The following is a 27,037-nucleotide window of genomic DNA, read 5'->3' as shown; positions in this document are numbered from 1 at the left end:
CGCACAAGCGCTCTACACTACCGCCGCTTGAGCGGGAGAAGATTGAAACTCAATGAAAGAGGGCGAGTGAGCGAGAACGAACAGGGCGTCGACGCTTCCCCTCACAAACCCCGCAGCATCGCGCAGAGGACTTGCCCAAGACCGAAAGTATGCAACGCTTTGAGCTTTTCAGGCCAGCCCTATATGGGTGTAACCAGTTGGGGGTGTAGGCTTGGTGACGAGTTCCTTCCTTTTCACACTAAGACCCAGGGCCGAATTGTACTCATAGACAAAAGAAGTATTTATGGCCATTTGAAACTATTATGATCAACATTGTTTCACAATCAAACAATTACATTACATTACATTAAAAAAAATTCTCTCTGGTCTGTTTAGAATGTGAAGTATTTTTAGCATTCGCCTACCTTATTTGTAGTACCTTACATATTTATTGTGACCTATTACATGCCTTTTTTTTCACCCATTCGAACCCATTATATCTCATGTGAATGTCAGCAGCATTATATCTCAAGTCTGAATGACAGCTGGAAGTTGACCTGGTCAAAAGGAGAATGTCCACCATCAGATATCCTGAGGATCCATGTAAGCCTCACTGTACAGGGAGCATTCTAAAGTGAAGGAATTAATTCAATTCATACAATACATAGTGTACATATAATACATTACAAATATATATTTATACTCATTGATTGTTTTCCTGAAGTTTTGTTGTAATGTGTTTCCTGGGCCCTTACAACCAGACCTCAATTTCTTCTGTCTAACAGTATATGGTAGGCTATAGTGAGTTACTACACAAATCCACTTTGCTAACAATCCGTAAAAAAAAATAAATAAATAAAAGCCGAAAAAGAAGTCTGAACTCCCTTCAGAAAGCTGTAGGCTACAAGGAAAGTGAGGTTATTGGCAAAGGTACCTTCAGGTCAAGAGTAACCACTGAGCTTAAAAGAATGCATCACCTGTGAACCAGTAGATGTGTGACGATCCAGTGTATGTGCTTTTACTGATCTGTGTTCAGAGGGTACCTGGGTAAACCAGTGACCTCACTTAATAGCACAGCCGGCAGGTGTAGTGGTATATTTTAATAATGTTTGGTTTAGCACACAACACTCATAATGTTCTGTGTAGAAAGTCATTTATTACACAAGAAAACAGTTTACAAATGCAGCTTCCAGTCATGTCAGCAGTCACACGTAAGTATGCGTGCATTTCATATGTACAAACTTGTATACATGCCCCTTTTCGAACACCATTTTCTTGACTCTTTCACCAGTTTATTTATTGTCCTCTAAATCTAAAACAAGTCTTCAAAATGATTTGTACATACAACAAACTTAAAAATAAAAATAAAATAATATCAGCCCTGTTGGTTATCAAAGACATACATAAGGACCTGCAGTACTTGATTGACAGCAGGTAGGCCCGGCCCACTCCTAAGGTCACATAACAGTATTTGGCAAGTGGGCAGGGCAATGGGGTCCCAAAATCAGTTAAAGCGATAAAACTTAACATAAACAAATGTCCTCGTCCGCATGTTGCTTAAATACTGATGAAAGCTCCCATGTCGTCACAAATTAAAAGCACTTTTTTTTCTTTAATAGGTTCTATGTTCAGGGAGTTTGGCAGCTTTGAGGGAGGTGTGTATGTCTCTCTGTGTGTGTGTGTGTGTTTGTATGTATGTGTGTATGTATGTATGTATGTATGTATGTATGTATGTGTGTGTGTGTGTGTGTGTGTGTGTGTGTGTGTGTGTGTGTGTGTGTGTGTGTGTGTGTGGATAGTGAATGGTTGAAAGTGGAGGCACCAAGAATCAGGTGTCCACGCACACAACCAGCCCTCGGCCCCGCCCACTCTCCTTTTTGTCCCCATGTCAGGGGTAGAGTCCAGTAGTCAGTGGCTCAGAGCAGAAGGCATTTGTTGCTCTTCTTGCCCCGGCGTGCTTGTAGTGCCGCCCTGGTGGCCATCTCAAACACCTCCCGCACGCTGTCCTTCGTCTTCGCCGAGCACTCCATGTAACCGAATGCGCTGATTTTATTGGCCATGTCTAATCCCTCCTCTCCCTTGACGGGCTCCTATTGGTGGAAGGGAAAGGGACAGAGTGATGAAGTAATGCCTCCACAACAGCACAGTCAACAATGAGGCCCAACACACACACACCATACATACATATAAAGTAAGCGCGTGTCTACCACACACGAATATTCAAGAGGCTAGATACCAGGGGGCGGAGGGGTATAAACATGGTTTAGTGACTACCCCAGATAAGTTCACAAGTAACAAACATAAGTAATAAACCTTCTAAAAGAGACCTTCGGTGTTGTTTTGCTTGGAGAATAAAGCTGTCGGACCTTCTATTAGGAGGTTTACCACTTGAGTTTAATCACCATTTTGACGTGTGTGTGAAGGTGTGTACCTGTTTCATTTTGGCAAGCTCTCGACGTGTGTGGTCATCGTTACGGAGATCTTTCTTATTGCCAACAAGGATGATGGGAACGTTGGGGCAAAAGTGTTTCACCTCGGGCGTCCACTTTTCCGGAATGTTCTCTGTGAAGGCCAAGAGTACAATAGTGGTCATCTTTAGAGCTGTGTATTTCTTGTGTTACTGTTCCAGACTACAGGGTTTACTGTGGTGTTTCTGTTTACAGTGAACATGGTAGTTCAAATGTAACGCACATGTAAGATTACGAGTTTCTAGCTACTGACAGATACATTAGGCAGAGGAAAGTACACATTCTATGCAAAAAAAAAACATAGAACAAATAATAACCATGTAGCAATGCACTGCTAGAAGTTGAAAGTGAGAAGATGTAGGGGGGAATAAATGAATAGTGTGAGAGAGGGGAGTATTCAGTACACACATGAATAAGAGAACAAGAGAAAAAGAGCTTTAGGGTCTGCTTGTGTGTGTGTTCTCACCCAAACTGTCTGGGCTGTCTATGGAAAAGCACATGAGGATGACGTCAGTGTCAGGATAGGACAGGGGGCGGAGCCTATCGTAGTCTTCCTGTCCAGCTGTGTCCCACAAAGCCAGTTCCACCTTAAAGAAACATGTGCACAAACACACACACAAAGTTCAGTTTCTGACATGAGCTGACAAAAAATATCTTCCTCAACAGGTCCATTTTTCTGTCTTCAGGTCAGTGTGTCGTCAACATCAACACTATCCTGCACTGAACAGCTGGTAGTCACTAGCTCTGTGCTCACCACTCACTTTCACTGCCCAGAGCCTCCTGGAGGAGTCAGGGGTCATAGCCTGCTTATCTGTCCAGCAGAAGGGGTTCAGAGGGCAAACTGCCCGAAAATGGACTCCAACCAACTCGGTGTTCAAAGCCAAAACAGTCAGTCCTGACTACTCCATAAAGCCGCTTTTGGGTTTCTTTTTTTCTAGCGTGCTATTCAGGACACTCGCTCACGTGAATCCCCGGCGATGAAGAGCCAGCAGAGGCTCAGAGGTCCTGCTGAAATGGGAACACGGAGCTAAATGAGGAGTCTGAATTAGGGCGAAAGTGTAAAAGGCGAGACTTAATTTAACTACGTAGAGAGACATGAGGGTACTCAAGGCCATCTCACTAGTTTAAAGATGGTTGGCTTATTTTATTTATTTTTTTTTGTGTGTAAATTTTAAATTAGGAGGCCAAGATAGGCAAGGCTCTTTTCTATATTTGTCCTTGTGTTCTCCTTTTGTTTTTATTAAAGTGTTTCAATATGTTTCAAATCAGTTCAGTCACTGAGACTCTTGGTGGTGTGGGCAACATCAGAAACCATAGCTATGCCTAGAGCATTGATGAACCATTATCCACACAACTAAATTGGAGTTATAGAGCACAACAAACACTAACTTCACCTGCTTATCAACATTATGCTGCTACCAAGAGCAAATAAACATGCAAACCCATGCTTCAACACCTTCTTAGGTGGGTGAGGGGTCCTTACCTGTTTGCTATCCACTTCAATGTCAGCTACATAATTCTCAAAGACTGTAGGGACGTAGACCTCTGGGAACTGGTCTTTACTGAACACGATCAGTAGACAGGTCTTTCCACAGGCTCCATCTCCAACAATCACCAGCTTCTTACGGATTGCTGCCATGCCTGTATGAAGAGACCACTTGTTAATCGGATACACAGGACACAGACAGGTCATCACATGAAATAAACCATGTAGATGTGTATTAATGTGCTTATAGATTGATGTGTAAGTTGAGACAGATAGTAATATAGAAAATGTATTTCTGAGGTCTCCTATCCTTCATCATATCATATCGAAAGCCTCTGGAAAGCAACCATAAAACAAATGCTATTGAGGGGATACCCATCTAAAATCTAGCCCGTACCACATATACCAAGGCAGAGATGTTGTGGTGGATCATCATCGCAGCTTATCCTCCCAAATAAGATGGCGTCATTGCAGCAACAGATGTCTTGTACACGGTGAGGGTTCAAGCTTCTCTAGCTATTAAGCCTAACGTCAATTACAGTCAATACCTCAGTTAACCGAGTGAAGAGGGGAAATACTAGTAGGATGCTCACTACGCATCACCACTTTCGAGTTCATCCCTTAAATGATTACTGATTCAATCTTTGGAACAACTATCAGTGCACGTTTACGTCGAAGACGCCACGCTGAGCATCTCCACCGACTGATTTCTACCTCAACATCTGCATTGAACTTTAGTCATGCAACAAAAACCCTCACATCAATCAATCATAACTGCTTCATACAATTTCTGTTTCATGCATTCTCCAATAATACTGTTTGAACACTGCTTAATGCTAGCTTCCTATTAAGACAGGACAGATAGTTCGTGTTGGCGAGCTTGGTCATATCCTGCCTAAAGCATGAAATGTTGTTCACACTGAATCGGTTACATCCAGAAACAATTGCTTTGCTGTCTAACGTTAACTAAGTTACACTGGTGAATCGGTCATCTCTACTCTCTCTCCCCCGCTGATTTAATGTTTACCATCTTAATAGCTTTTTAACTTCATACAAGTAAACTCGTTGTGCAACGTTGGCTTTTCAACTTATGGTCGGAGACATAAGGTAAAAGTTGACAGCACTACTCCTTTTGTCTCAGTAGCCTATGATACATAAAACTGTCACATAGCTGCTTAGGATACAGAAATGTGAAACTCTAGGGTTAAACTGACAAGTAAGCTTCCAGTCTCCCAATCAATATGTCCAAGAGATCGCAATGAATTGTTTTTTAACGCCTTGTTGGTAGACGAAGTGCGGAAGCTGATATCGATGGGAGACTCGCTGGAGGAAAGTAGCTATGCTAGCTTGCTAGGTGTAGAGCTGAAAATGCGAATAACTTTTGTATTGGACAATTCAGTTACTTGCCCCCACAGTTCTAAGTACTTTACTCACATTTTCTTTAGCTGACATTATATTTCACCAGTCATTAGAGTCCTACCTGCAATTTAGGTGGCTGGCAAATGTTTTCCAGTAGTCGTTCAACGCCGACTCCCGTCTCCTCCTAAATCCGATACAATGAATTGCCGAGGGCGCGCAAGGGGCAGGCGCAGTGAGACGGCAGGGGGGGGAAGGGATGGCAGGGACGATTTCAGCCACGCCTGTGCGGGCACGTTATGAAGAGCTTCAAAGCGATAAATAGCAGTATTATGTGAGTTCGTGGGTTAATTCACAAAACACGTTCATGAACGAAAAAAAAATAAACTCCTTCAATGTAGTTTGATAAGCCATGATCTGGCATTTAGCCAACATAAAATAATTAATTTTAATATGAGTAACAAAGGTGCAAGTGTGTGTGGATTCAAGCATCAGGAAATTACCACTGTTATCACTAGCCCTCCATACAGCTTCGTACAGTAAAGCTTCAAGTAGAGATGGATAAGAAGCATTTATGTATACATGGTTCCATCAAGAACTAGGCCATTCATTAGATATTGAACGGCCACCTATCGACCTAAAAACTTAATCTACTCCGGAGAACATATTTCATTTGTGACAATTTTCAGGCAATGCTTATATTTCACCAGGTGGAAAATGACCGTATACAAATGTAAGAAGTTATTACATCAATAAGCCATGTTATTTTGAAATGACTAAATTAAAACCGGCTCTGTACTAAATAGCTCAATCGTGCCACCTAGCGGTAGATTAAGATATGACATAAATATAGCAAACAAAGACAGCTGCAACAATGTTTCCAGTCAATCTTTTGTTACATACATTTACTCAACAATTATCCCTCCATCGTTGTCTACCTCAATCAGTAAACATCTGTCTTTATTTATGCGAGACGTGGTGTAAGAAAAAATGGTTCAGTTACACGCTGCAATTTTTGATAAACAATTCTTAAATCTAAAAAACTAAAAAAGAATTTTTTTAAATATATATTTCTTAACCCAAACAGGCAGTCTGATGCACACTGTCACCCTTTTGTCTTGGTTGCCGGTCTCCCATCGCTGCTGTCGTGAATCCTATGACAACTGTCACGACAGTGGGATGCATGACAGAAATTACGGGTGACGGGTAGCAAATGTAAAAATAAACAGCCCTGTTTAGTGATACTAATTTGTTATTAGGTGCAAAATACTATTGTGAGGTAGTTTGGCTTTGAAATGTCTGTAAATTTTATACAGCCTCAAAAGGAAACATCAAAATGAAAAGGAGAAAGTGGAAATTCTGGCTAAATTACCTCAGACTAAGTGGTTAACCTCCTAATAGAACAGCCATATGGATACATTTCCCCTGCAAAACAAAGCCAAAAGACTGTACTATTAGGAGGTTTACCACTTAGTCTAGAGGAGGTTACTATTAGGAGGTTAGTACAGGCTTGTCACAAATCTGCATTCTTGAAATACCACCAGATAATGCTAGTAGCCATTCATTTTCAACTACATATGGTGGAAAGTTTTGAAAATACAGAAAGGCTCAGTACTATTGCACTGTATACCTTTTGAATACATAGATATTCAACTTTCTAAATGGCAATTCATAGTGTCCTTTCATCGTGGTTCTGAGATTACAGACATTCTTATGGACACCTCTTATCCACCAAGATAAGTTAAGATAAGTATTATGTAAGAGTATTGTGTAATTATGCTATGAATAGCCTTGGCCTGTAAATATTTTTTTGTGAAATGTGAATATTTATATGGAATATATCCCAACACTGAATTGCAACATTTACTTTACAAGAATGTGGCAGCTAAACACAGTTATGCACACTAAGCCACTAGTGCATGCAGTTCAATAAACTCCCAGGAGCACAAACTCATCATTCAGGTTTTATTATTTTGTTTTGTACAGAGCAATGAAGAGACTGGGGTGCCAACCAGGAAAGAGATCCCCACCCAAACCTCTACAGGGAGGAGAGATAAAACAGAGGCTGCATCTCAAATAGTTCATCCTTTCACTATATAGTCAGACCCCCCCATAAACTGCAGCTTTTCTGCATGGGGATAAAAATACAAATATTATATAGAGGACAAGGAGATATTTGAGAGGCAGCGAAAGACTGTGGGATCTAGAGATAGTCAGTGATAGACTATAGACGCAGAGCAACTTGCCTTTGCCAGCACACAAAAAACACCCTTTATCTATGTTTGCGCCCGAACTGATGCTTTATCAAAGTCTTCATTGCGTAAAACACACAAACAAACCCTAATCCACATTTAAACAAAATCCCACCAAAATATAATATCATATGAGCTTGTGACTTAGAGACTTTTTTCAGTAGACCCAACTCACTCTAATAAGCCCCCAGACAAATGAACAGAAACCATGAGGACAAAGAAACAAAAGAAAAACAGACTGATCGATACAATTCGGGCATCTGAACTGAATCATTACTGTATTGCTCTCAAGCCAAGCTTTTTTTTAGTGTGCATAAAAAATGTGTTCCATTAACACCCATTACTCTCGTCTGTCACAATTATAAAACACATATGCACGCACTTACACACACACACACACGCACTTACACACGCGCACACACTTACTGTACACACACGCACGCACACACACACACACACACACACACACACACACACACACACACACACAGCGCACACACAGCTGATCAGTAACTGCATACAAGAGGGAGGCGGCATTCCTCACGACGACCACATTCTGTTGGTGTGATGCGAGACACACACTTGAATCTCCACAACGACGTATCCACACACAATCCCACGTTGTGGAAAAGTTTGCAGGGCAAGACTTACTTTTGTCCTGAAAAAAAAAAAAAAAAAAAAAAAAAAACAGAACTCTCAAAATGTGGATACATGGTTCCAGTCTAGCCTTGAAAAGGATTCTGGGAGGAGTCTGAGAATCACCTACCACCCTCTACCCCTCACGAGGACTGAGTCAAGGTGTCTATAGTCCACGGAGAACAAAACCACCCCATCAAAAATAACGAACAGAAACGCCCCATCAACCTTTTCTGCATTTATTCAGAAGAAACCAGCCCAGGGTGAGACAAACAACCGAGGGGACTGTCTTCTGTACAGTTATTCTGGGATTATTTTTAGTGCCACAGAAGCAAGGTATAGAGTGGAGCCACTGTACTTCTGTCAAACGTCGAAGCTGAGAAACGTCCATTTGTGGTAAACATCTATGTATATGCGCGCGCGTGTGTGTGTGTGTTTTGGGAAGCAGAGGGGTGTGTTAGTAATTCATAAGGCTAATTACTGTACGTCAGATATGAACAGGACTTGACTGTTTTATGATTCGGTATGTGTGTGTTCCATTACACAACTGAGAATGCGTACATGTGTGACATGCCTCAGAGCTTTGTATGTATGTACTTCCGTCTGTGTGTGTGTGTGTGTGTGTGTGTGTGTGTGTGTGTTAGGAGTGGGAGGGGGCGTCCTCAAAGCTGATGATGCTGGACTCCTGCCCTGTGGGGCTCTGGCCAGAGCTGGCGCTGGTGGCAGGTGTGGAGGCATCGCGGGTGGGCAGCAGTGGGGTGTCCGTCCGCACCTCATCCTCGTCATCGTCCTCCTCGTCCTCCATGTTGGGCCAGGCGGACTGGTCTTCCACGCGCTTCAGTCGTTCATTCAGAGCCTTCAATGCCAGTTGCCTTTGGACAGATCAAAATCAAGTATTACTTGCCTTGATCAAGACAAAAACTTAGCACCTACTAATGATGAAGTGCACAATATTCTGTATATTAGATCGCCTCTAGCCCTGTGTTCAGAACATCGACTCTATCACTACATAGGGTTGGACTATATAGTTAATAATTACATGGTAGTTATTCACCATATAGTGCACTGTATGCTATGTAATGAATGACTGGATGTTCTGAACACAAGGCCAGCATCATCTTCACTGGGTGAGCCATAAGTTCTTGAATTTCCCCTAGGGATCAATAAAGTATCTATCTATCTATCTATCTATCTATCTATCTATCTAAGTAATTAGGCCTTGTGCAGCCCTTAAAAGCCATAAATACCTGCCAATGTCCACTCTAATGACAAACCATAAGTGGCTGACCAGAATGGAAGCCCTTGTCTTACCTTCTCCTCTCCGCATCCTGAGGGTCAGTGCCCGGCAAACTGATTGTAATGGAGGAGGGCGCGCCCACGTCGTATCTCTTCACCATCTTCCTACACACCTTCATCTTGACAAGCGCCGCATGGACCAGGGTGGCCACCAGCCCCACGGCCGGCTGGAGAGCCTCGGGGAAGAAGGAGGCGAAGGCAAAGTGGTCAGACATGTCGCCACGGCCCCGGCTGTGCCGCTGGTAGAAGCGCAGGTACACCCAGCCCACCAAGGCGCCGTAGCAACAGGCGGCTAGTGGCGCCGCCGTGTCCAGGAGCCCTGCCAGCCGCAGCACGGCCAGCGTCAGGAGAGCCAGCGCTGGGGCCGCCTTCAGTCGGACCTGCGGCACGCGCAGCACCGTGGTGTCCCCAGCCGTCTGCTTCAGGGCCACAAGGACCCCGCCGAGGAATCCGGGCGCACCGTAGATCCGCACTGCAAACAGGTAGTCCAGGTCAAAGGTGGCGGCATAGGTAAAGAGGTAAGAGAGGCCCGCAAGGAGGCCCGCCGAGATGTTGACCACGGCAAAAAAGATGAGCAGCTCCAGTGCTCCCCAAAGGGGCTCCAACAGCCGGCCTGACACCATCACAGTGGCAACATTGACCACTACTCCCCATATGTGCTGCTCAACCACAGGGTGGGTCACCAGTGTCCATACCCAGAAGTTTGGAGGAAAAAGGAAACCTGGCGTCACGCCGAGAGCATAGGGAGTGTCTACTGCCCAGGATATAAGGTAAAATACTAGCACTGTCGCACAGATGGACTTAACTACCACGCTGGTGCTGGCGAGTGCGCTCAGAAAGTGCTGTCGGGCCACAGGTAGGTAGCGGTTCATTATGCCGAGTGCTGTCTTCTCGTTTGTCACGATCAAGAACCGAGCAGACTTTGGCAAGGTGCAGTAGCTGTGTAGCTGATGTCAACAGCCCCAAAGGCAACTGACGTCGACAGCAGATCTTGACATCCAAGGGGAAGAGTGGGGCTTCATTCGCCAGAAAAATAAATCGTGATTATTCCAAGTGTGTTTTATTTTTAGCTTGAAAGGCAAAGTTGGGATTTGACGTCACTACACTAGGAGGTTAGTCTAACGTTACACGACAATGGAAATATCTTTAGACTACTTTACTACCTGTCTAGTACAAAATGTTAAGTGGTGTTACGAAACGAAGCAGGACACTTTTTGCCTTCTGAGTGACCTCTATAAGAGTAGGTATCACGATTCTCACTGTGGCCTGATATTTGGTCTGGGATTGCTACACGACAGATAACAAGATGACTTTCTCGAGTTGATTTCGCCAATGACTGTCTGTTTGTTATTCATCTACTACTAACTCACTACACATGGCCAACGAGCCCCGCATAAGTCAAGAAAATGAAAAACTATTTACAATTAAATGACGAAGATATTTGGACAATTACGTGAGCTTCGTCTTTTAGCTTTACTGCTGATAAGGTGACCAACCAGGTAGGTTGAAAAGGGCTTGCTAGGTTGGGTTAACCTAGCTATTCTGGCTAACTTAACATGTTTGGGCTAACTGTCAACTTAATCGTATCAATCACAAAGTATCTGAGCTGTTGGCAGCCAGCAAATAGTTTACTGAAAACTGAACTGACCGTTAACCACAGATTATCTTTCCTTCACTAACGACCTAGTTAATACAGCCATGTACACCGTTAACAAAACTTTTGTCAACAGAGCTAGACAGCTAACGTTAGCACTGCTAGCTAGCATTAAGTGTCCATCAGCATTTAATTTAGCTAGCAGACGACTATGACACTTCTGCCGACTGTAACTCTCAGAGTTCGAGTATTAAGCAAATACTCAGTTCATTACACGTATCACCTGACTATCTAACCCCTCTGTATTGAAAAATAGATTTGCTGCCAAGGCTTAGCTTGATATACTCCCCAATGTTGTTCTTCCTTTCTCGGTTTTGAGTCCACAGGTTAGGTTAGCCCGAGGATTTCCAGAAGTAACAGGCCGTCAAAGCACTAGGAAACAAGATTAACTTCTGTATTAGACAGATCTCCTGCACCAGTGTTTTTTGGTTTACCTCTCGATACCTAAAGCGGACTTATACGTTTGTTATCTTTCATGATGTAATGTTTGTTCTTTTAAGTCCCAGGCACTCCCGTAACGTTAGGTATATTCTGTACAGCAGAGAGTGCATTCGCGAGATTTGCCTACGTCATCGCATACCCAAAGGACGTCAGTTTACGGTAGTGGGAAGCAGCACAGACAGACAGACGGGAAATTGAGTGTTTTGGGATCATAGCTCAACATCAGTACCTGACTGTCCTTACATGGCTGACACAAACATACAACAAAACACGGTAGGCTGATGTATTGTTTAATCAATCTGGTGTGAGTCCGGCTAAGGTTTGTGGAAAGCAAACCTTTTGCAGTATTGTGCAATGGCTCCAGTGAGTGAGTGTAGGCTACCTTGTAGGCCTACAAGTCCAAGAAAAAAGGCCAGGTAGGCTATAGAAAACACAACATACATTACGTCATACATATACTCAGATGACAAGACAGGCTACTAAACATATTGGACGAACTAAATATGGAATTAGACCCTGTGCTGTGTTATGAAATCCCGATCTGCAAATAGAAGCTGTAGAAATCCTCATCCATTCTGGTTACTGTCATCAAAACCTGATGTTCGCATAATTTGGAAGCAATAGGCCTAAACAAATCTTAGTCTTTTATGACAATGGTTTCATATGCTGAGATATTACCTAATTTATCACTATTAAATGCTACAATCAGCTTGTTTCTCCCTGGTGAACTTGGTACAAATTCAAGTTTAGTTGTGGCAAACTGCTTGGGTGCCACTGTTCCAATTCTGTAGAGACAAAAAAAAGTACCATTGACATATTAACGTCTTTAAATTCATGAACATCAGCGTCTCACACATGTTGCTGTTACTGTAAGTCATACATTTTGGGTCATGTAATAGGCCTATGCCTCCACTAGGTTTGTGTGGCTTATGTCTTAAGGATCAAGTAGACTTGTTTTGTAACATGGACTATAATTCCATTCCATGAGGTATGATTTTAACACAACTGGCATAAGATTGGCATTATGAGCTATGGCTATTGCGGTTAGTTTTCACTTACTTGTGTACAATATCTTGTCCATCAGTGAGATGAATTCCCTTTATGGAAAAGGCACACTCGTGCAAAGGCACTGGCAGAGGATTCGGAAGTGTGATATCTGCAGTCAACTTCTGGTTTACTCTTGGTATGCCAACAATCTGCCACAGAGAATAAATGTCAGGTCTGGTCTTTGCCATTATCTCATCTCACATGAATTCAAAATACTTTCAGTTCAGATTATTTGAAATGAGACTTGTATTTTGGATCAGTATGTTTATATACACTGCCTGGCAAAAAAAAGTCACACATTCTAATATTTTGTTGGTCTGCCTTTAGCTTTGATTACGGCACACATTTGCAGTGGCATTGTTTCCACGAGCTTTTTTCAATGTCACAACATTTATTTCCATCCAGCTTTGCATTTCGCCAAGATCTTGTATTGATGACGGGAGATTCGGACCACTGCGCAAAGTCTTCTACAGCACATCCCAAAGATTCTCAATGGGGTTAAGGTCTGGACTCTGTGTCTGGAGATGATGTTTCATGCTCCCTGAACCACTCTTTCACAATTTGAGCCCAATGAATCCTGGCATTGTCATCTTGGAATATGCCCGTGCCATCCATCAGGGAAGAAAAAATCCATTAATGGAATAACCTGGTCATTCAGTATATTCAGGTAGTCAGCTGACCTAATTCTTTGGGCACATAACGTTGTTGAACCTAGACCTGACCAACTGCAGCAACCCTAGATCATAGCATTGCCCCCACAGGGAGGCTCTTACCTATTTGCTTATTTAAATCCAGGTGGTGACCTTTTTTTTGGCCAGGCAGTGTACTTTGGATGGTGATTGTACTGGTTGCCACTGTATGTAAAAATCCAATACATAACACTCGCCTTGGTTAATAGCATAATATTGTTCTACGAAAATGAAGCAAACAGAACAGACATTGGTAAAGAACATGGTGAGCATGCCAATATGGCAAAATTGGACTTAATTGTAATCACAACAAGTGCACACAATTCAAAGGCTTCATTATTAAATTCAGAAGTAGACTTGATCCCCCCAAAATACCTTGAGTATATAGTAATTAAGATGCACCAGTGGGCAATTTACAAGAAACTATTAGTGTAAAGTTGAGGCCAGACCTTCACCTATAAATTCTGCAACCTGGTCCATTATGTTTTTTACTGAAATCAAAGAAGTTGTTCTTACATTAATAACTATATTTGGTGAATCCAAGACAATGGTCTTTACTTCCTTATGAAACTGCCTGGATTCTGACTCAATAAGAAGAACCTTCAGCTTGATCAGCCTCTCATCTGTTATGGATGGGCCATACAGAGAATATTCCACTCGGAGTGGGCTGGATATCTCTGCAGAGGTAAAAAGATTATAAAACATTACTCACAAAAGAAACACACTGAAAGATGATTTCAGAAGCAATTTAGATGTAGGACAATTCAGAGGTTTGAAGGAGATTTGCTTAAAGTCTGTTAAACAGCTATTTATAGTGATTTATGTGCTAAATGAGGTTATTAAACCTCGCTTTTGTCATAATCATTGTATTGACAGACACAACAAACCTTGGAAAGGTTCAACCTTAAGCTCGGGAACATCAGTGAATCCACAAGTGTCTCCTATTCTGCCATTGTAATGAAGCACCCGTGCATAGAACATCAATAGGAAAGTTTTAGGGATGGGTGAATTATTCCTGACAATGGCCAAGACATCAAAGTCGGTGCCGATCATGGTGGACTTTGCAATCTTTATTTTGATGTGAACCCCAGGCTCCTCGTCAGTCTTCAGGAGCTTGTTGTGGTGTTGGGCCTTTTCAAACACCTTCCTCTCCTCCTCCGAGCCTGAAACGTATGCATACACCTCCAGCATGATTTCACACTCTCACCACTGATGCCTTTCACCTCAACGCTAAGTCTATGAGAACTGAAAGCACATAAAATACACTACTAGTAAATTTGAAGATCTGGTATAACACAGCCAGTTTGATGTATAAAACAAATTTAACAATAGGGTCTGTTTTCCCATTGCAATTGATTTATGAAATGTTTCCTAAAATAGTAAGGATGTGATTGCTTTGTATAAGTATAAGTATTGTATATACTCTTTTGATCCCGTGATGGAAATTTGGTCTCTGCATTTATCCCAATCCGTGAATTACCGGTAGTGAAACACACTCAGCACACAGTGAACACACAGTGAGGTGAAGCACACACTAATCCCAGCGCAGTGAGCTGCCCGTTACAACAGCACTATCCATTTTGGAAAAGCTGAAAATAACAAAAGAAATATAACTGAAAGGTGCTCTAAGTCATGTTACGCAGTTTCTAAGCTGAAACATTTTTTGTCACATACAGCAATCATCTCCTCACTATCCGCTAGCTGCCTGTTCCCTGAATACACTGTATAAAAAAAGAAATGCGGCCTCTGTGGACAACCCAGGCTCCAAAAACAGCAACAAAAACAGCCTGGTCCAGCCTGGACCATTAAACATAAAAAGCTGTTCCAGCCAATCACCGACGAGCACGTTCATGTCAGTTTCAATTGTACGGGAAGGGGGAGGGAGGGGCGAGCTAGCTTTCTGTTTAGTTTGAAACGTCAACAGAAGTGACGTTACCCAACCGTGCTTAGAGAACCTTTAAGATAACAAAATGTGTTCCTTTTTCTTTTACAATAAAATTGGAATGCCATTTGCCAAGTAGTGAAGAGGAAATAAGCTGTTCAAGCAGGGAGACATTTAAAGCAACGAGACATTTTGTGATCTTACCTTCGGGATATTTGTAGAGATTAGTGATGTCATGTCTTTCATCCTTGCCAACAGCTTTGGTGCTGATATGATGTCCAACCTCTGTTGTGTCTCCACTGATCTTAACTGTATTCCCGTTCTTCAGCCTGACCAGTGTCACAACATCAGCGTTGACTTCAGCGTACACAAATGGAGCATCGTACTTCAGCGTCAGTTCACCCTCTTTGATGCCTGATACAGGTACTGGGCCACAACAGAAAACACCTGAAGAGCAAACCAAATATATTTGTTTATATAGCATAATTGACAATGAAGATGTTTTTTCCTCTATGCAGGATCCTACCCACACATAGAGTAAACTGTACTTCAGAATGTAGAAATAATTAATGATGCATATAAATTATCTGATATATCCAGAAATGTCCAGGGACAAAAGTCAGTAGCCTTGACAGAACTATTTATTCTGTTCTATTTTACTATTTATTTATCTTCTTACATTGATGCCCTATTATGTTACATTTTGATAGATAGATAGATAGATAGATAGATAGATAGATAGATAGATAGATAGATAGATGTCAGTATTCCTGCTTTCATGACACCTGCTGGACATTTTGGGTATTTGCAACCATGTGCCTTTGTTTTCTTTGTGTAAGATCCCGCCCTCACCTGTCATGTTTCACTTCCTGTTGTCAGCCTAGTCAGCCATTTTGTGCTCACCTGTTTCTTGTTTGCCCCTTTCTGATTGTCTGCTCACCTGTTCTTTATTTAGTCCTAATGATTAGGCCTACTTATTCTGTGTGTTGTCAGCCCCAGTGATTTGTCTGAGCACTTTCAAGTCTCTGTTGGATTCTACCTGTTGGTCTGTCTACCCGCCGGTCTGTCTACCCGCCTGTTTGAATTCTGTCTGTGACCTGTCTTTTGGATTATCTGCCTGTCTGTGCCTTTTGGGCTGCTTCTCAGACCTGACCTTTGCCTGCTTGTGGATTACTCTTTGGACTGTGTGTCTGGTTTGTCAGCCTTTTGCCATTTTCAGTTTTGTGACCGAGTGTCTGCCTTTTGTTCAGTTTCCACCGTATGACGAAGTTTTTTGTTGAGTTTTCTTCTGTTGAATAAACTTTTTGAACTAACTCTGCACTTGGGTCTGAACTATTTACGAAACTAGAAGATAGATGGATAGATAGATAGATGATAGATAGATAGATAGATAGATAGATAGACTTTATTAATCCTCAAAGGTAGATTCAGTAACAGGACAGCAACAAGTACAGTACAATGTACAACATACAACAATAGATTAATAACGGCACCAGGCATAGACCCTGAAAGAGCGCAATAGCTAACATCACTGATAAAGTGCAATGTACAAAGTACATATGGCAGAAAACAGATAACAATAAAATCAATGCTGACTGTTCAGAGGCAGAGATGCTACACAGCAGCATTAGTCAGCAGTTCTTGTCAAAAAGTCTGATTGCTGCAGGAAGAAAGAACCTCCTAAATCTTTCTATGGAGCATGTAAGTATAAATATATAAGTATACTCTTTTGATCCCGTGAGGGAAATTTGGTCTGCATTTATCCCAATCCGTGAATTAGTGAAACACACTCGGTACACAGTGAACACACAGTGAACACACAGTGAGGTGAAGCACACACTAATCCCGACGCAGTGAGCTGCCTGCATCAGTGGCGCTCGGGGAGCAGTGAGGGGTTAGGTGCCTTGCTCAAGGGCACTTCAGCTGTGGATGTGGACACTGGAGAGCAGTGCTCAACCACTTCCCCCGCCCACATTTTTCCTACTGGTCGGGTATTGAACCGGCAACCCTTCGGTTACAAGCCCGAAGCCTTAACCAGTAGGCCACGGCTGCCTCCAATGTAGGTAATTGGAGCCGTTGACTCATCACTTTTAACAAAGATGCTATGGATGCACGGGTGGTCCTCCCATGACGGAACACCCCTAAGCTTCCTCATGTTTCTCTGCTCTAAAATAGCCTAGAGAACTAGGGCGTAGGCCTATAATTGACCCTGCCCTTTTAAGGACTTTATTCATCCTGTTCCTATCATCCACTGTCAGGCTGCCACCCCAACATACAACAGCATAAAAAAGGACACTTCCTGAAAATACCATGATAAAAATTATTTAAAATAGGTCTGCTGATTTCAAATGACCTAAGTTTCCTAAGGAAAAACAATCTGGACCGGGCCTTTTTTAAGATCATATTGCTGTCCACATATTGCTGTCCGCTGATCATATTGCTTCCAGTCCTGTTTGTTGTCCACATGAACACCCAGGTATTTGTATGAGGGGACCACCACTACTGACTATCCTTTAATCAGGATGGGGGTTACCTTAGCTTTTCTTCTCCTAAAAATCAATGATGAGGTCCTTTGTTTTCAATTGATGAACTTACACGTATCACTTATGATAAATGAGTGAAGATGTGAGCATGGGCATGTTTCCTCTGCTCTAATTTTTTAGTTACTTATTCCTCTATTCCTGTATGTTGTGTTATCCAGTATATGTTGCATATCCAGTGCTATGGTAATAAATGAAAAGCATCTAGAGAAAGATAAAAACTTGATATTGTCAAGCAGTGGCAAGTATCAATACATTTATATTTATTTATTTTAGGCACAGATGTCTACTCTAATAACATTTTCTTTTGCCCACAAGATGGCATAAGACCTCGTTCCTTTCTTACAGAAGAAATGGAAAGGTAGTCAGTAAAACAAATTTATAGCAGGAAGTTGGCTATTGAGACTCCTACTTCAAACAATATATGGGGCAAATACTGTACATTGATGTCTCCATCTGCGTATTGGCCCCAGATTAGTTGTCTGTTGGATTATAATTGAGCTCAGATGCCAAACCCTCTAAACGCCACCTCTGAGAAAAATGAGAAAACAATGGTGAGTGAATGCTCTTCACACATAGTATATGTTAACTCTCTTCCTGGTCTGAAATATTAATACGTAGGAAAAAACCTATAGGAACCTGATTAAAAAATGCTCATTTAAAAGAAAAGTTGTCAGACGGATTTAGAGGGTTTTGCATCTGAGCTCTTCAATTATTAAGTGACTGTGTGGGCAACCTGTGAGGAAAACAGGGATTTAAAGAGTGCCTCCAGATTGTCAGATATGCCCCTAAACCTAGACCTGATGTGAGATAATTACCATCGCTCCGTTCTTGTGGAGTTGGGTCACTCGCTTGCCAGCCGCCAAAACCTTCTTTCAGATCAGGGCGAGCCATCCAGCTGTCTATCCACACATGGAAGTTCCTGTAGACACAGTTGTACAGTGCAGAAGATAGGCCTTACTTAGCACTGTAGCACAACTGGCAAAGCTACTAACACCAAGCCAAACCGGTAAAACAAGGTGCTATGTAAACAACATTTGATATGCTGTATGCTATTGATGGCTTGACCTTATCTTGGTTGACTAAGTTTTAAAATGGCAGGGAATATAATGTCTGTATTTATAGGCTTACCATATGGAGTCGTCACCAATGTCTTCAGAATTTTCGTCAAACAAGTATTCAATTACCAGGTTGGAGTCGGTGTCATGGGCTGATCCGTAGTTAGTGACCACTCGGCATGGAATGCCCAGGGCTCTGGAAACTTCATTCAGAAACATGATAAATGCCATATTATCGGGGCTTAAAGTTCTCAGGCACTGTGTCTGATTTCTGCCGTAGATCAGGTCATTAAAGATGACCATTGGCCACTGATGGCCACTGAAGCACATCTTCAATTTGAGCCTACGCCTTGGACAAGTTCCAACACTGTGGAAGACATCATGTCTTACCCCAGTCCCTAAGAAGCCACACCCTAGTGAGCTTAATGACTACAGACCTGTCTCTCTTACATCACATGTGATGAAGACAATGGAGCGATTGGTCTTAGGTATGCTCAGACCCCAGGTACGCCATGCACTAGACCCGTTACAGTTTGCATACCAGGAGAAAGTGGGCGTGGATTTCCGCAGGTCTAAGCCCACTCTGCTACCAGTCCACATTGATGGGGTCAATGTGGAGGTGGTTAGCACCTACAAGTATCTGGGTCTCCACCTGGACAATAAACTGGACTGGTCAGCCAACACTGATGCACTCTACAAGAAAGGGCAGAGCAGGCTGTACTTCCTGAGGAGGCTGCGGTCCTTCAATGTGTGCAATAAGCTCCTCAGGATGTTCTACCAGTCTGTTGTTGCCAGCATCCTCTTCTATGCCGTAGTATGTTGGGGAGGAAGCACAAGGAAGAAGGATGTGGGGCGAATTGACAGGCTGGTAAGGAAAGCTGGCTCTGTAGTGGGAGCTGAACTGGAGTGCATCACTTCACTATCTGACAAAAGGACCCTGAACAAACTGATCAACATCTTGGACAATGAGTGTCACCCACTCCACAGCACTATTGTTAAGCAGAAGAGCCTGATCAGCTGGAGACTTCGCTCACTGCCTTGCACAACTGACACTGAGAAAGTAATTTGTCCTCAGGGCCATTGAACTGTTCAATGCCTCACTTAAGGGAAGAGGAGAGATAGACTTCTCTGCATAGTCTGTCTGCCTCTTCACCCCCTCCATGTTTGGATACTGTCTGTCCACTAGCCACTTTTACCACTGTCTTTATGCCTCACTGTTTGTGTGCTATTTTAGCACATATGCATAACCCCCCCCATGCCACAGCCGAACTGTGGCCACACTTATACATTTTCTTTAAATAGTTAAATATATAGATATATAGACTTTACTTTACTTTATTTCTGCATTGTTGCACCGTTGGACTTACTCATTTGCACTATCACCATGACCACTATCACCATTGCACTACCACCATGACACTCATTCACACAGAGCACCTTAGAGTACCTTACCATATCTTACTATGCACAGAGAATCACAGGCTCAGTCCCTGCCTCAGTCATTGCAAGCGCCTCTGATTGATTAATCACCACTATGTGGATACTGTTTTTAGAATTGATTTAATTAGATTAAGTGTTAGTTAGTATAATTTGTATTTTAGTATATTTAGCATATTCTTTATCTTCTACTGTCCTTATTGCTTAGTTGTGTTTTTATATTATATACTTTAATTACTGTTTCTGCTGTTAAAGAATGTGTTTGTGTTGTCTGTATGCTGCTGAGACCTTGAATTTCCCCTGGGGATCAATAAAGTATCTATCTATCTATCTAAAGATTTGAAAATATGTAATTATATTTTAGAATTATACAACTTTCTTTAACTCAGTTTCTTATAACTTCAAGTGTGGACCTTTTTCTTGCTTTGAGCCCTGTATTATACTTATGCTGCCAAAGTCAGCATGGCATTTCATCCCAATGATATGAGGCTACATGGGCATCACAATGACACTCGAGATTGTATGGACGTCACAATCTCCACTGCAAATCGACATGTTGCAAGTAAAGACTGTTTTCAGGCCCCACTTCATGAAGTTTGCAGTGTTGTGCTCAAATAAGCGACTGCATTAACACATGAATAATATCAATAAGCCCTTCACATTGTGTTGCAGTTACAGTTTTTCTCAGTCGCTTTGGTGCTTTTCTCACATCACTATTAACATTTGCACAGCAGTTAGTGCATTTCTCAAAACAATTAGTGCAAACTGCAAAACCTAGTGGATAACCTGCAAAAGCACGTCACTTGCTCAAAATGGATAGTCCATTCCTCAAAAGCAAGTATTTATGTCAATGAAACTGCCAGTGTCATCAAAATGAGAAGTCTTGACATCATCGTTTATGAACAAGATAGTCAAATGGCTTTGTCATGTTTTCATTATGACAGTTTATGCTCTCAGTGTTTTCCCATGCAAAAAAAGGTCAGAACTCGGTGACACTACCTGAAAATGCTCAAGACAGCACTATACAGTACTTGTACAGCCATTTGAAAACTAAAGTTATAAATTGCTGTAGTTAGGGGAGTAAGTGAGTACAAGACACTGAATATGTACATTTCACAGTTTTACTGTATATGCTCTTTGCAATTCTACAGCATTGTGACAGAATTTGATAACTAGTTCACAAATTTTGTATGTAATGACTCAAGCAATGAAATGAAGACTATTAGTTTTATTGGGAACGACTATTCAGCATCCATAAGTACAGTTTATTTTGACTGACATGACAAAGCAACTGATACATGTTCAAAAGCATTTGCAATTTGTTCAGAGGAAGGAGAAATTGCTACTATGATGTGCACAAATGACTAAATGTTGTGGAGGTTGAACTAATAGTTATGAGAATTTTCATTCTGATCTGAGAAAAGCACAAAAGCGACTGAGAAAAACTGTAATGTAACGCGCACACACGCATGCACACAGCACTGTAAAAGCTATGATTAAAATACTATTACCTGCACAGGCCACAGCAGCAAACACCCAGCACTGCCCGTACCGCACTGGTTTAAACTCGCTGTCATTCCACTGGCGGAGAATGTCGCTGCTGCCTGTCCAGAACGTGGGCTTGACTCCCCCCGTGTAATCCCCTGACCAGTTTCCCATGAGCACTCCTCTGTCATCATAGCTGTTAATCTAGACGAGAACATATTTATTATCAGCTAATGACATTGGCTCTGCTTTTATTTATGGAAACGATAATATGTCTCTAGGGCACATAACAGGTGTAGATGTATCGACTTGGAGGACAACTCCGGTCTAAGGACAACTTATTTTCGAATGATGATAACGAGTGTGAACTTTCTTTGGGGACCAAAAAGACGTTAAAAATATGGAACCTTAAGAAAGTTGACCAGGGCAAAAGGAACAAAAAATAATTTTCTAATCAATCACATGCCCCACATATCTCACTTGTGTTTTCCTAAATACTCTCTCATCCCTTATCATTGGTAAATGTGTTGATTTAAAATGTGCCTACCATTGCGCTCAACACACGCGACACATAGACAGGGTTCCTTCTGGCAGAGCAGTCCTGATCTGCATCATGGATAAACTTTGGGTTTTCATCCAGGATCCTCAGACAGATGTCCAAAATGCCAGGCTCAAACTGCAACATTTGAGAGCCATATTATGCAGATAAAAAATAAAACACATTTTCCCCCTTGCAAACATAATGTATTCATTCAGTTTTTATTTCATTATTAAAGTGGAATAATGTAGGAATCCCCCTTTATGTACATTTTCAACATATTGGGTACTCATTTAGTGCTAAGGGCGTACCCAATTTGTCTAAAACCAAGGAAAAGGATCATGCTCCCATGCTGTTCATGCTCCCATGCTGTTACACAGTGCAATACAAGTAGTTTCCTACCTAAAACTAGAAAGTTGCTATGTCCGTAATCGCATAAAGCTGCTCAAAACAAAGGCAGAAGTCCCGTTTGTCATGTTATGATGATGAACATTATGTTACGGTCAAAAAACTGTTAAGGGTGCCTTTGATAAATTAACTCGAAAAGTTAAAAGGGAAGCCTTTTTTCCCTCTAGATGTGAATAATGGTATAGGCTTGTTGCAGTTACTGGGGCTTCTTTAAAAAAAAAAGAAAAACATTTCAATGCATATCTGAGAGACCACTGTAAATATTGTTGTAACGCCTAATGCGTATATGGAAAGGGTATAAGGACTTACCTGGCCAAAGGTCCATGGCAGCTCCTGAAAGCGCGGAGGTGTCCCTCGGAAAATAACCCCATCCTGACATAGTACATACTCATTTCTCTCCTCCTCATTCTCCATGTACACAGCATCTCCTGTTTCAATAAGAATGTAAATAATGCAAAGTGCTTCTGTCTGGAAGTATGCACAGGACTCAAGACACAATGCAAAGTTAAAAATGTTTAAGAGGTATACTGTATGTCTCTGTCCAGTGTCCTTTGAATGGAACACAATACTGTAGAAACTGATCATCACAAGGAAATTTATGTAAGCTATATTTTTATAGTCAAAAGTTAAAGTTAACTGGTATGTAGCAGACGCTTTTATCTATAGTGACATGGACTCGCAGCAGCGGGAATCAAACCCAGGTCGACTGATCTGACAGTCAGTGACAATTCTGCTGCTCCACCATGTCCATATTGGATATTTTAGCATGTAAATCCGACAGGACAGTGAAGAGTGGAGAGCAAATGAATGGGAGAGAAATGGGGAATGGGTTTGGGAAAGGACATCAATCGGACTCGAATATGGGTGCGCATTGTGCACTCACGACTCCTCTACACATGCAAAGAATTGACATCAAATTTTTCATCATTCTAATGCATAACACTTACTTCTGCACCAAGGGTTGAAAAGCATGATGAATTCAGCGAGGCTGACAGCGTTAATCTGGCCCATAAGGAGGTTGTACTTCCCAATCGGAGCGTCAGCAGGAGAGCTTATGGTCAGAGACAAGGTTTTCTCATCCTTGGCAGACATGGTAGCACTCCAACTGCTCTTGTCTATGGCATCGCTCACAGTAAAAGTAACCCTCGTGCCTGACTCGCTCGATGGGAGTGGACCTGTTGACAGCCACTCAATTTGAGGTGAAGGTTTCAAATGGAAGAAGAAGGAAAGGCTTCATGTAGTAAATCATCCCAAAAATATCCCAAAATAAATCACAGAATATAATTCTGACAACTAGATTCATCCTAGATTACGGATAAAGGTAGTTCTTCTGAACAATCTAACCATTCAAACCAACAAACTGAGATTCACGACCGAATCTGAGATTTGCCTACCTGTTTGCACTGTGAGAGTGGGGGCCTTGCCAGGCTGAGGCTGAAAGCTCTGTCGGAGATGCAGCACAATCGTGAATGGCCTCCCTCTGCGTACGATTAGCCTGTCCACGCCATTCTCGTCTGTGTGGTGCTCGGTGTTATTGGCCTTGGACTCCAAGTCACACCGATCGATATCCAGAGCTTCAAGAAACGCACACACACTTAGATGGGCGAATGGATAGAAACTTGGCATTTTGAATGAATAGATTTTTTTGTCATGGGGTTATATACAATATGCTAAATAGATACATTTTCCCTTGGCAGTTCTGTAAGCAAGTGTTAGTGACTGGAAGATAAGTTGACCAAAGCAATGACATGTCACCGTGCATCACTCATTAGGGTATTCCAGGGGTCAATTTAGTAAGCTTGCAACCTGAGAGATTCTGGCTAATGTCCAGCTCCTTCTGGCTTACACTCAATGTCTTTAAGTAAGACACTGTTGCAATTTGACATTTGCCTTTTTCCCTTCAGGCCAACTTGTAATCAATACAAGCATTAGTTTGTAATTGTTTGAAATTAATACATGTTAGCTATTCGTTACATTCAAACTCAAAAAAACATTATTGGCAAAGTGATTTGTATTAAGATGATATAAATATTCCTCTGTTACATGTTATTATACTGTTTAGTCACATTACTGCAACAATAAATAACGATAGTGTGCTGTTGTCAGTGCATGTTGTGTTTACAGCTACATCTGAGTGTGGGTGTGTATGTGTGTGTTGTAAGTGCATGTGTATGTGTGTGTGTTTTGGTGTACAGTATGTGAGAGACAGAGAGAGAGTCTGTGTGTGTGTGTGTTGAAAGCGTATGTGTGTGTTGTGTTTGTGTGCGAGACAGAGAGACAGAGTGTGTGTGTGTGTGTGTATGTGTGTGTGTGTGTGTGTGTGTGTGTGTTACATTGTCCATTGTTCATCAGCGTGGTTGAACAGAATTGTTACTGAGCGTATTTCCAAGCCTTGACTCTGTGATGGCGCTTGTCAGACAGCAGCAGCAGAAACATACTGTGGCTAGGGTGGCTGGGGTCTGTAATAACTCTCCGTCTGTTACTGACGAATTGTCTGTTGTACAAGTTCTGGATGGAGGGGAGTCCACATCCACTGATGCTCTGAGCTTTCTGCATAACTCTCTGCACCACTTTGATGGATGTGCAGCTCCCAAACCATGCTGTGACGCCTCTAGTCACGGTGCCCCTGCAGAAGGCCCGAAAGGTCTTGGACCTCATGCCAAACATCTTCAGGCGTCTGAGGCGATCGAGTGACGTTGTGCTTTCAATGTAGTTGCTGATGCTCTCTACAGTGGAACCATCGATGGTGATGGAGACCCACTTCTTTTCTTTTCTCCTGTAGTTAACAATCAGCTCTTTGGTCTTGGTGACATTGAGAAAGAGGATGTTCTCCTGGCACCATTGTGTCAAAATGTTGACTTAGGCCACCTAAAGGCCACCTTGTCATTGTAGTAATAACAATGAATTGAATTTATTGTGCCCCTTAATACTTGTCATGACACTGAATGTCGAATGACTTATCACCTCTGCTTAGACACGTGAGAATAAAAGCCCTGGTTTATAAATAGTTATTTGACACCTGTCTACCTTTGCTTTTAACATGTTCAAGGGCATCGTCTTCATCGAGAGTTTTCATGAACCCTGCATATTTTTTTCAGTAATTCTCTGAATATTTCAAATGGCATTAGAGGGGAATGAGACGTGATTGTGCCTGGGGGCAGCAGTCTCAGCAGCCAGCAGGGATCTAAACTGGCGTCTGCGTTCAGAGTGTTTTTGGCTGTGACGAGCAGGTTATGTGAGGTTACATTCTGGTATTTAACTAAAAGATATGGTTATAATCATCTGCAATGTTACAGCACTTGAGTTGGACTGAAATCATGACATTGCATGTGAAACCAATGCCCTCCACAAGCAAGGCTAAATATTAGAAGCAATATTCATACATTTATTCATATGTTTGTGACAGAGCAATGAAACACCTCATAACTGTCACATAAAAAAGGCGTTAAAGTATTTGAAATCTAGAAATTCAAAAAACATTTGTGCTATGCACAGCACTTAATAAGGTCAGATACAATTAAAACTCATAACAAAGTAATGCCAGAAGTTATAACAATTCGAAGACAGAAGATATGACTACACATGTCCATACCTTGATCCATTTTACCGGTGTGAGTTGCTGTGCTTGCTGTGTGTGTGCGCGCGTTTCTCAGCACTCTTTATATGAGTACAGCTAATTTTAACCCATAGGACACACACCCCTCAACACCCCAGCCACTGAGATAAAGTAGCCTATTTACAGTGCTGGCCAAAAGTATTGGCACCCATGCTAAAGTTGACTGAAAAGAGGAATATAAAATCATCTTTTGGAAATTGATCTTAATGCCTTAAATGAAAAATGAGGAAATATCTAACCTTTAAGGACACCAATTTTCTTAGTGAATGAATAATGTATCATAAATAAATAAATGTTATTCCTTAAAATACAGGGGTCATAAGTATTGGCACCCCTATGTTAAATTCCCATAGAGACAGGCAGATTTTTATTTTTAAAGGCCAGTTATTTCATGGATCCAGAATACTGTGCATCCTGATAAAGTTACCTTGGCCTTCAGTGAATTCAATTTATATACAGCAGAATGTGCTATGAACAAACCAAGAATGGGGAGAGAAGAGGTGGGCGGTGCAGGATATAAGGGAATCAAATGACATCAGGGGCAGGAAAACAAAACATTAAAGGGAGAAGTTACACTTTGCTAAACCCAGAATACAGCACATGTGCAAGAATGTGTGTGTTTTTGGGTTTGTTTGCAGTTTCCATTCTCCCGGGCCCAGGCCATCTCTGTGCAAGCTGAGTTGTGATTGGCTGATTGTTTTGATATGATCCTGTGTCTGTGACATCAGCATTGAGCTCCTCCTCCTGTCCCGCAGACCACACAGATGGT

At 41.9% G+C, this 27,037-nt stretch overlaps 3 protein-coding genes and 1 long non-coding RNA gene across 6 annotated transcripts; 1 reads left to right on the top strand and 3 right to left on the bottom strand.

The window, feature by feature from the left end:
- Positions 1 to 1,064: 1,064 nt before the first annotated feature.
- On the bottom strand, positions 1,065 to 5,549 carry LOC125293303 (rho-related GTP-binding protein RhoA-B-like). Of its 2 annotated transcripts, XM_048241165.1 has the most exons (5): positions 5,414 to 5,549; positions 3,931 to 4,088; positions 2,914 to 3,034; positions 2,411 to 2,541; positions 1,065 to 2,069 (listed from the first exon to the last, which is right to left on the bottom strand). In XM_048241165.1, the coding sequence occupies exons 2-5, from the start codon at positions 4,084 to 4,086 to the stop codon at positions 1,896 to 1,898; spliced, it is 582 nt and encodes a 193-aa protein (XP_048097122.1). In that variant the 5' UTR covers positions 4,087 to 4,088; positions 5,414 to 5,549; the 3' UTR covers positions 1,065 to 1,895. The 2 variants fall into 2 exon arrangements, with proteins under 2 accessions (XP_048097122.1, XP_048097123.1); XM_048241166.1 differs by lacking the exons at positions 3,931 to 4,088; positions 5,414 to 5,549 and adding an exon at positions 3,209 to 3,906.
- A 2,912-nt stretch (positions 5,550 to 8,461) lies between these two features.
- Positions 8,462 to 11,702, bottom strand: tmem115 (transmembrane protein 115). The gene is made up of 2 exons (XM_048241415.1): positions 9,489 to 11,702; positions 8,462 to 9,049 (listed from the first exon to the last, which is right to left on the bottom strand). Exons 1-2 carry the CDS (start codon positions 10,343 to 10,345, stop codon positions 8,818 to 8,820), a joined length of 1,089 nt encoding a protein of 362 aa, XP_048097372.1. The 5' UTR covers positions 10,346 to 11,702; the 3' UTR covers positions 8,462 to 8,817.
- A 140-nt stretch (positions 11,703 to 11,842) lies between these two features.
- Positions 11,843 to 26,289, bottom strand: tgm2a (transglutaminase 2, C polypeptide A). Of its 2 annotated transcripts, none has more exons than XM_048241413.1 (13): positions 26,245 to 26,289; positions 24,047 to 24,226; positions 23,600 to 23,827; positions 22,962 to 23,080; positions 22,254 to 22,382; positions 21,733 to 21,910; positions 18,858 to 18,987; positions 18,545 to 18,648; positions 15,391 to 15,633; positions 14,192 to 14,467; positions 13,821 to 13,981; positions 12,628 to 12,764; positions 11,843 to 12,353 (listed from the first exon to the last, which is right to left on the bottom strand). In XM_048241413.1, the coding sequence occupies exons 1-13, from the start codon at positions 26,252 to 26,254 to the stop codon at positions 12,206 to 12,208; spliced, it is 2,043 nt and encodes a 680-aa protein (XP_048097370.1). In that variant the 5' UTR covers positions 26,255 to 26,289; the 3' UTR covers positions 11,843 to 12,205. The 2 variants fall into 2 exon arrangements, with proteins under 2 accessions (XP_048097370.1, XP_048097371.1); XM_048241414.1 differs by lacking the exon at positions 11,843 to 12,353 and adding an exon at positions 13,389 to 13,469 and having other exon boundaries at positions 12,633 to 12,764.
- LOC125293486 lies at positions 15,521 to 16,499 on the top strand. The gene is made up of 2 exons (XR_007193362.1): positions 15,521 to 15,609; positions 16,180 to 16,499. It is a non-coding gene; the product is annotated as an uncharacterized LOC125293486 (long non-coding RNA).
- Positions 26,290 to 27,037: the final 748 nt, after the last annotated feature.

The sequence above is a fragment of the Alosa alosa genome, chromosome 4, assembly GCF_017589495.1.
Source record: "Alosa alosa isolate M-15738 ecotype Scorff River chromosome 4, AALO_Geno_1.1, whole genome shotgun sequence".
In the NCBI taxonomy this organism is placed as follows: domain Eukaryota; kingdom Metazoa; phylum Chordata; class Actinopteri; order Clupeiformes; family Clupeidae; genus Alosa; species Alosa alosa.
This window is presented reverse-complemented; position numbering and strand designations above follow the sequence as displayed.

What these genes read in the sequence shown, in the direction of transcription:
- LOC125293303 (XM_048241165.1), bottom strand. Translation starts at nt 4,086, where the DNA reads ATGGCAGCAATCCGTAAGAAGCTGGTGATTGTTGGAGATGGAGCCTGT. An exon ending in AGACAGCCCAGACAGTTTGG is followed by an intron (nt 2,542 to 2,913) that starts GTGAGAACACAC and finishes TGGCCTTCACAG; the next exon opens with AGAACATTCCGGAAAAGTGG. An exon ending in AGCTTGCCAAAATGAAACAG is followed by an intron (nt 2,070 to 2,410) that starts GTACACACCTTC and finishes TTCCACCAATAG; the next exon opens with GAGCCCGTCAAGGGAGAGGA.
- tmem115 (XM_048241415.1), bottom strand. Translation starts at nt 10,345, where the DNA reads ATGAACCGCTACCTACCTGTGGCCCGACAGCACTTTCTGAGCGCACTC. An exon ending in CAGGATGCGGAGAGGAGAAG is followed by an intron (nt 9,050 to 9,488) that starts GTAAGACAAGGG and finishes ATCTGTCCAAAG; the next exon opens with GCAACTGGCATTGAAGGCTC.
- tgm2a (XM_048241413.1), bottom strand. An exon ending in TCCACAAGAACGGAGCGATG is followed by an intron (nt 15,634 to 18,544) that starts GTAATTATCTCA and finishes TTTGCTCTTCAG; the next exon opens with GTGTTTTCTGTTGTGGCCCA. An exon ending in GGACAAGATATTGTACACAA is followed by an intron (nt 12,354 to 12,627) that starts GTAAGTGAAAAC and finishes TTGTCTCTACAG; the next exon opens with AATTGGAACAGTGGCACCCA.